This window comes from Notothenia rossii (assembly GCF_949606895.1).
Source record: "Notothenia rossii genome assembly, chromosome: 11".
Taxonomy (NCBI): domain Eukaryota; kingdom Metazoa; phylum Chordata; class Actinopteri; order Perciformes; family Nototheniidae; genus Notothenia; species Notothenia rossii.
The window spans coordinates 40,189,426-40,198,778 of NC_136910.1; the positions used below are offsets into that span (position 1 = coordinate 40,189,426).

The 9,353-nt window shown below is 37.6% G+C and overlaps 1 protein-coding gene across 2 annotated transcripts; it reads left to right on the top strand.

The window, feature by feature from the left end:
* The first annotated feature begins 217 nt into the window (after positions 1–217).
* slc25a1b (slc25a1 solute carrier family 25 member 1b) lies at positions 218–8,946 on the top strand. Of its 2 annotated transcripts, XM_079658918.1 has the most exons (9): positions 218–739; positions 4,004–4,111; positions 4,739–4,838; positions 5,698–5,836; positions 6,042–6,126; positions 6,334–6,438; positions 6,543–6,658; positions 6,751–6,824; positions 7,326–8,946. In XM_079658918.1, the coding sequence occupies exons 1-9, from the start codon at positions 628–630 to the stop codon at positions 7,438–7,440; spliced, it is 954 nt and encodes a 317-aa protein (XP_079515044.1). In that variant the 5' UTR covers positions 218–627; the 3' UTR covers positions 7,441–8,946. The 2 variants fall into 2 exon arrangements, with proteins under 2 accessions (XP_079515044.1, XP_079515045.1); XM_079658919.1 differs by lacking the exon at positions 218–739 and having other exon boundaries at positions 4,710–4,838.
* Positions 8,947–9,353: the final 407 nt, after the last annotated feature.

Genomic DNA, 9,353 nt, shown 5'->3' on the forward strand with positions numbered 1-9,353 from the left:
TATAAACTGTAGCTTATTCTATAAATCTTAGAGGATAAAAATCTTAGAGGATAAAAGAGGATTTTAATGCTGTTTTACCAATCTGAACACAAACATTGTCCAACTGTTACTTTGTTAGTTTGAAGATAAAAACATGACAGAAAATGCTATAAATTGATTGCTAGTGCACAGACAACGTGAATGATGTCCTTATATTCAGCTATTGGTTTCTGTACAGGGATAATGTGAGAAACAGCGCCGTCTACAGGGCCATTGTGCCCGGGACAAAGTGCAGCCTCCGGCTCTTCGCAGTGAATCTCTCCGGTCCTCCTTAAATGTTTGTGACAAACATGGCGTTCCTCCGTTTCATGGGGGAAAGTGTCTTTTCGTGCCCCGCCCTGAGTGAACACTGACTCGACGCTATCAACATCTCAGGGCCACGGAGGGAACTTCACTGTTGAAAGTACACAGAGATTATCAACTCTAGATCTGCACCAAAAGTCCAATGGTCAATGTTTGCAACAGGACTCCTGCACACAGCTCCCGACTGCATGAGGGCTTGAAGGCTGCCGAGCGGGTTTGAAGCCACCGATTAAGTCCGCATTTGACACCCAAATACAAAAGTTAGGCCGGGGTATCGCAGTCATAATGTCCGGACAACCTAGATTTGTGAGCCCGTTCTACAGACCCCGGTGCCTTGCTGCTGCAGCTCCGGCGGGGAAAGCCAAACTAACGCACCCCGGGAAGGCTATCATGGCAGGTAAGAAAGTTTCTCCTCACTCCTGAGCTCCGGAGCTGTTTACAAGTTTGCGCAATGAACGTGTGTGTGCAGATCTGATCAGAGGCTCTGCTGGAGCTATGTATACTACTCTTGCACTTATTTTAAGTGCAAATAACAGGTGCATTGTGCGTTAAAGGCAGAAACGTATGATGAAAAACAACAAAAAGTATATTTTTATGGTTAATATTGCACAACTAGAGTCATGGTTAAACTTACATCAGCCTCTGGAGTGGACACATCAGCATTACTTGTTGTTACTGGTCTTAATGGCTGGAGGTTGGACAGTTCTCAATGTCCTAGGACCTTTAAATGTTCACCATATCATGTTGAAAGAAACCTGACTTTTAATTCATGTTTTTGATTAGTCACTACCAAGTTATCAGCTGCTATTCCTGGGGTCCACACAATGAACTCCGATTGATTGTCAATCAGTGACATATGTTCAAACGTTAGTGTGCTACAGGGCAATCATTATTGATGTCATTGCAACATCAATAGGTTGTAAATAAGCTGACAGACACACTCCTGCTGAATCCATCAACCTATAAGTTCTAAAGAGCATTTGTATGCTCATGTAACTGTACCTGACTGTCAGCAGTATGGTGGCTGTTTTCTGTTGAACTACTGGCCTTTTACTGTGTGCTCAGAGGCCTCTGGGTCCACATGTTCAGATTCATGACCCACGATGACAAAGCACATTTCTCTGTCAGTCGCTGCACACATTCACCTGGTTACAACATGCCTGTCACACGCTGTGCTGTGGGCTTCAGCAGAGAGGCGTGAAAGGTCAAGACATGGCCACGTCCGCCTGCCAAGAAGCTGCTGTCCAGTTTTTTTTGTTAGATAACATCATAAGCCGCCTATGGTAATGTGTATTATCAGTCAGTTGTGGAATGTGCATATATTCAAGTACGGTACTATATTGAGGTAATTTTATGATTCTTTGTAATCTACATTTCAGAGGCCATATTGTAATTTCAACTTCATTTATTAAGCACTAACCATCATAAACTATAGTATATCAAGTAATTTAATAAGCTTAACTTAAACCAGCTACACCATTAGAGTGACAAACACATACTCTATGCATCTATCAGTAACTATTTGAAAATGGACCTTTCTCCATAATGATTACCTTTACTTTTGGTTATTAAACAAATATTTGTATGGTGATACTTTGCAATTTTACTTGAGTCAAGATGTGTTAAGCAGACCTTTCCCTTGTAACAGAGATCTGAGTACTTATTGAACCACTGTCTAAGCATAAATGTAATGCCAGCACAAAATCAGGGATGAATAGGCCCAAATCAGCAAGTCACAAGAGAATAATTAGCTCACATGCCAAGGCTTTACAAAAGCATTAATCCCCACTTAAACAGACAGCATCTTTTTTTAACACTGTGTAAACTGTGGCTTAAACACAATTGACATTTGTATGTTTTATTTTATATTTGTCGGACACATAAACATGATTCTTTATGCTAAGATAAGCAAATCAACTAGTGTTTGTAGCTTCATAATAAATGAAAAAATGTGAGTATGGGGAAAAAACTAAATGTCCTAAAATGTTAAAGTATTCCTTCAGTTGAATTATGAGTAACTTTCACACAAATCTTATCTAATCCATGACAATTAGCATGACTTCCTATCCTGTGATAACTATAATCATACACCACTCTAGCCTCATTATCAGCACATCAAATAGCATGTATTACGCAGTAATCATGAGTTCTGTCTTGAATGTTGAATCGGTAAATTGAGTCCTGACCATAGGTCCTGACTAGAAAACTAAAGGATACTTAGTGCAAGTGTTGCCAGTATCTTAAAATAGAAGTAGTATATGTGGACATCTGCCTGCACTGACTTTTAATATACCTGTTTAACTATCTGTACACCTCCGACTCGATAAACTGGTTCCATATCTTTTTCCAGCTTGAATACTGGGACAAAATGCAGGTACAACATGCAAGCTGTTTGTAGATGGTGATGTTGTGCACTTTTTTCTGGTGTAATGTGTAGGTACAACTACAGCTCTAAAGCCAAACATCTCTAACCAAAGGAATGCTTAACTGAGTCTGTAGCCAAAATACACTTCATGTTTTAGAGGAAAACTGTTATCTTGTGATTGCACAAGTAGTGTTTTGTTTCTCGCTGCATGACATTTTGGGAGAACTAATGCATGGTAAAGCATCAACAAAGGGTCCTTTTCTAAATGTGTGAGGAGGATTTCAAGCTTGTTTAAAAGTGAATCATGTGCCATCTACTTTACTAAACAGTAAGGGTTTTATTTCTGATGCAGCCTTCAGTTTCTCTACCTCTCTTCTGCAAAATGATGGTGTTTTTTTGTTTTTAATAGTTACTTTAAGCAAGGCCTTTGTGAGCCTTTTGAATAGAATAGTTTAGGTTAGTAAAAACAGGGATATTAGTAGGATATCTTCCCTTCATTTAACTTCATGGAAACTTGTCACTCCTAGTCCTAAGCTTTTAGGAGGAATCAGACCACTATCAAGCGGCTGCTCTGTGTGAGGGGTTAACACAGTGTGTGCTCTGAAGGCTACACAGTACACACCCCCATTGTTGGAGTCAGGCCAGGGGGAAGTGTCTGTAGGAGGCGTGCTCTGAGATCAGCTGAGCCAATCAGCTGCAGGCTGCATGTTAGCTGCTGAACGGCAGATGTGTGGTGACAGCCAGCATTTAAGGTGGAGCTGCTTCATACTGTACACGGTTCAAGGCTCACATGCATGAAACATCCATAGACACTGTAAACTACCTTTGATAATTACTAATGTTTACCCAGCTAACAACTTTTATTAAAACAAATCCCACAAACTTGTCTTGCCTTTAGTAGTAATTGTATTTATTTCTATAAGTTCTACTAATTTGGTGCATCTGTTTTTATTTGTAACTTTGAGTTCATTGTGAAGCACGTTGTTTTGCATCTTAGTTTTTATAAAGTAGTGTATAAATACATTTATTTCATTATTATCATTATAGATCATGACAAATTGTATGGAAGTACCTTAAATGTTAAATGGTGTGATTGTTATGGGCTGTTAAAACCAAACCTGTGGTCTGTGAAACGAAAAAGTATTTGAGTTTTATTTTCAATATCTTCATTATATAGTCAAGGTGATTGCTGTATTGCTTAAATGCACTTGTGTGGTGTTGACATAAAAACTGTTAATGTTTTTCAAATGTTCAAATGAGTCCATGCTTAAAGTTGTGTTTTTACTGTTATTTCAGGTGGGATAGCAGGAGGCATAGAGATCTGCATCACCTTCCCCACGGAGTATGTTAAAACACAGCTTCAGCTCGACGAGAAGGCCAATCCTCCCAAATACAGAGGCATCTGTGAGTTCTTTTCCACCGTCTGAAATGAGCCTTTCATTTTCAATTCATTGCTATAATCACATGTGATGATAATGCTACCTCACTCTGTGGGCACTATTACTTGCACCTGTAGACCTTAATAACAAAAATATACAGTAGTTAATAAAGACTGCATTACATTTTACAGGTGTAATAAAGTGGCCTTTTCTGTACATGATACAATATATTCCACTAAACCAAACAATCTACATTAAAATAACTGGTCCAACAGCAAGTTCTCAGTGTTCTTTTGATGAAGTTAAGACATCTTGTTTTTCCAGATTTTAGAGCAAACTATGCACAGATGTGTATTTGCCTAGTAAGTTAATGTTTGTTATCTGTTAGAGGAGAGCCTGTGAACTTTGGCATAGACAATGTTTGTCTGTAATAACTCAGTATGAAGGACTGTTGTTCCAGGCTGCAACCAACCAGAACCCAGAAACTCAATATGCTTGTCTTTAAACTACTTTACTGTTACAGTGAGATACTCCAAACAAAGCAGCTGCTGATCAAGAGATAGCTTTTCTTGGCAGTAGGGTTTACATTTATGAAAGTGGTGCAACAAATGATTGTTTAGTAGGCTGCTCTCTTTTTCCTCCTCTCCTACAGCTGACTGTGTGAAGCAGACAGTGAACGGTCATGGGGTGAGGGGTCTGTACAGAGGTCTAAGCTCTCTGCTGTACGGCTCTATACCTAAAGCAGCTGTCAGGTACCGCACGAACGCACGCACGCACGCACGCACGCACACACACACACACACACACACACACACACACACACACATTAATGTACAACAGCTTAATTCCAATAAACCTCCATAACACGTTCCACCAGCTTCTCAGATGAGAGGATTTGCTGTTTTTCTCTGTTTCATATCATTGTGTTGCACTTTTCTTTTCCCTAAACATGTGATGTTTTGGTGTTGTTGTTTTTTGTTGTTTTGTTTCTTTCCGTTAAAGTCAAGTGGGAAATAAGTATTTTTTTTTGTTTCTCTTAGTATCCTAAGATACTGTTAGGTTTGGCTGTGACATTTTTTTATTATGAAGGGCAGACCATATATTTGTATTTATTTTGTTTTTTTTAGAAAGGGGCAGGTCACATAAGATTTTATTCTTCTCCCTGCTCCTTTTCGCTTCATGGTGTTTTGGTAGAGTCATGTTTTGTTGGCAATTATTGTACATTTGGTTTTGCGTACCATGAGCGGGACAACTAAAAATGAAATGAAATTGTGAAGTGAATATCTTTGGGCAATTTCAAAAAGGGCTATTCATTTGAACAGATCCATCAAAAGAACAAACATAATAATGATCATTGTTCATTGCAAATAAATGATTATTTGTATCTACTGGTTTTATTATGTACCACCAATGTTTGTATACATTTTTAAGTCAATTATTGTTCTGCAGATTAATCTCTCAATAATCAATTAATTATTTGAGCTATAAAACTACAGGTGACATCCTCAGATTGCCTGATTTGTCCAAACAAAATGACTGTTATTAATGGTTTAGCAAGGCCACTGCAAGCCACGTAGACAAGTAACTCATATTTGTTTCCTTTGGCCGCAGGTTTGGAGTATTTGAATTCATCAGTAATAAGATGCGCGACGAAAATGGGAAACTCAGCAGCACACAAGGTTTACTCTGCGGCCTCGGGGCCGGAGTAGCTGAGGCTGTGGTCGTAGTCTGTCCTATGGAGACAGTAAAGGTAAAAAATAAATAAATAAAAAAACATAATTAATCCTGTATTAATTCATTATTTAGCCACTGGGGGAAGCATTAACACTGAATCCATCAACCTTGCAGAACCATTCTTCCTATTTAAGTGCTGCACTGTAAAGTTTCTGTTTTGATTATATATTTTACACTTTGGCTTGACAAATATATTTATCATTGTTATGATTTCATTTAAGGTCAAATTCATCCATGATCAGTCATCAGCAAACCCAAAGTACAAGGGATTTTACCACGGAGTGAGGGAGATTATCAGAGTTGAAGGTATGGAAGGTTTCTTCATCTTTAGTGCCACCTGCTGTTCAATCTCATAATGATATCGCCATGCAAGAAATTCTACTTCTGTATTTGAGTCATCACACCTGTTATTGAGGTTACATTTCTTTCTCTGCCTCATTAGCTCTGAACTGGATGGCTGTGAGAGTTTTGCTTTTGATGAAGTTCTGATGATGCTGATGTTTCTATCTGCAGGTCTCAAGGGGACTTACCAAGGCCTCACAGCCACCGTGTTGAAGCAAGGCTCCAACCAGGCCATCCGCTTCTATGTCATGACTTCCCTGAGGAACTGGTACAAAGGTGTGTGATAGTGAATAACTTCCACTTCTTTTATATCCGCTTTGTTTTGTGATAAACAGCCCAAACATTTCCGTTTTTTTGTTTTTGTTTTGTGAAACACGAAGGTGATGACCCCGACAAGGCCATTAACCCTCTGATAACTGGTATGTTTGGAGCTGTGGCTGGTGCTGTGAGTGTGTTTGGAAACACTCCACTGGATGTCATTAAGACCAGAATGCAGGTTGGTTGATTATCATGGTCTCCTCCAAAGAAAAACATAAATTCATTAAACCCTGAGCAGATTGACTAACATGTACAACTCTTATTTATCAGGGTCTCGAAGCAAAAAAGTACAAAAGCACACTGGACTGTGCCGTCAAGATCATGAAGCACGAGGGACCAAAGGCGTAAGTTTATAGAGAGAGTTGATTTTATATTTATAGAGAATGAGTGGCAATAGAAAGACTTTGCATATTTTGTATAAGTTGTCTTTTATGGAGGGTAAGACATCTTATCTTTAAAGGATTCACACTCTTTTCACATCAATTATTCAGTAATCATTTTGATTATCAAAATGTCAGCTACTGCTTAGCTCTATCTCAAGGTTAAAAAATTATAGTAATTTATCATGGTCCTTATTAACACCATTTTGAAAAAATAATGCACATAAAAAAACTAATTTTAAAGACATAGAACTATTTTTGGGCTTTTCCAACACTGAAATCACTAAATGATAAAGATATTATTATTATTATTATTATTGGGGAAGCATTTTTTCTAGAAGGGCGACTTGGTTCCAGTGATAAGGCATTTTTGTAAGTGTAGTAGTAAATGTATTTAAAACATTTTAGATGCATTTTTGAATGCCCTAAAGTACGATATTCACTCTGTCCTTGTGTGCCCTTCAGGTTCTACAAAGGTACTGTTCCCCGGCTGGGTCGGGTGTGCATGGACGTGGCCATAGTCTTCATTATTTACGAGGAAGTTGTGAAGGTCCTGAACAATGTTTGGAAGACGGACTAAGATGGGCCCCCACCGGTGCTACACAACAAGCAGGAGTGTTATGACAGGCCATTCATATTATTAACCAGGCCAAGTCCCAAACCAATCTCCTTTAAACCTGCTTATAGGTTCTAATATCTACCTCTTAGTGATTTTCAGAGAGAAAGAAAGGGATTGGTATGTTCTTGGATTTATTTATGACAAAGCTACTAAAAGCGTAAGCATTTTCTGCATGAAGAAAGCTCCAGACTGCAGAGTCAGTGCTTACACTTGGTTTTATTCCTTAAATTCCAGAGGGGGGCAGTTCCTTCAGATCTCAGGGAAAGGAACAGGGGCAGGCATTTAGATCCGATTGACTTGAGCAATGGGAAAGCTGTCAGCACAAACAACTACAGCGCTTTGAGTTCACTTATGCTAACGATGTATGTACTTCATCAAAGAGAAACCAATTGCCAACCGAACAAAATGTGATTTAGAAAACTGTAGATTAAAACGTTTTACTTGAAATGAGAGATTATAACAGATACAAACATTTAAAGCCCTCTTTAAAAGAAACTATTTAGACTTTTTTTTTTACAAGACTTTCAAAACCAGTATTTAATTCAGTGTCTGAACAAATCATTTATATTCAGATGTCATGCTGCAGAGGCATCAGGTACGTTAAGAACTAAATACCTTAAATTATAATTGTCAGATTAATCAAGTTTGCGGGATCCATAGATGCAGGTTTTTTTAAATATGTTGCATGTACAGTAGACAACTTCAGTAGTAATGCACATTTCCACATAATAGTGATTGATGAAAAGAGGGTTCTTTTAAGTTGCCGAGATGTTTTTAATCAACTAAGTAGATCGATGCTATAAAAAGTGCCTATGCATTATATGATTCATTTTAAGATCATTTGAGATTAAGAATGATTGAATGTTGTATGTACTTAAGAAACGACAGATTTTTAATAATGTGCTGCGGTGGTGCCAGATGTTTAATTCCAGTCTGTTTCTGAGGTATTCCTGAGATGTTCATATCTTCTAAATTCATCCTGTGTTTTGAGGTATATTTCCTTTGATTGCATAGACAGTTTGAGAAGTGCCATTAATAGTGCCTTCCATCTCATTCCAGGGAGTGCTATAGATTTTATTGCAGATTACGTTTTTAATGTCTAACTTTATTAATTGCCTTTACATTTTTTTCACCAATTGATGACCCAATGTGCCAACTGCTGCTCTTATACAATATATATATATATATATATATATATATATAAGAAGTCACCTAAAGACTGGAGTAGCTTGTTTACATGCAATGCTAATAATTGTTTTTACAAATGTTTACTTTGAGCTATATTTTTCAGCTCCAGCTTGCATACATGTAGACATCATGACATAGCTATTTAAATATCTTTGGAGTTTTCATATTTATACATGAAACACATCCACATCCAGTAGTCAAAACCAAGTATTGTGCCTTCAGTCTAATTCATTCTACTGTAACATGTATGCACACAAATAAACATTGGATCAGACGGTTCATTTTGTCGTGTTCATTTCATTCTGGTTATCTTATCATGATTTACAGAACTTATTCCTAGCAGGGGTGGAACATGTACTCAGATATTTAACTTAAGGAGTAGCAATACTACAGTGTAAAAAGACTGTTACAAATATATAAATAAAATCCCATCATTTAAAATCCTACCAAAATACAAGAACAAATACTACTCAAAAAACAATACTATATTAGCAATAATACTCTATTTTAGTATAATGTAGATTTAGTTTAATGGAACTGTATTTTTTACTGTAAATCTTATATTTTTGATTATGCTTGAAAGCGATTTAAATGACCCAGCGTATGAAATGTTGTTCAAATAAAGCTGCTTTGCCTTGCCTAATGTTGCAGCTGGTAAAGGTGGAGCTCATTTTAAGTCCTTCACA

Bases quoted from the DNA above. Each gene is read 5' to 3' on its own strand.
- slc25a1b (XM_079658918.1), top strand. From the start codon at position 628: ATGTCCGGACAACCTAGATTTGTGAGCCCGTTCTACAGACCCCGGTGC. The intron at 4,112-4,738 runs GTGAGTTCTTTT...CCTCTCCTACAG, and splicing joins TCCCAAATACAGAGGCATCT to CTGACTGTGTGAAGCAGACA. The intron at 5,837-6,041 runs GTAAAAAATAAA...ATTTCATTTAAG, and splicing joins GTCCTATGGAGACAGTAAAG to GTCAAATTCATCCATGATCA.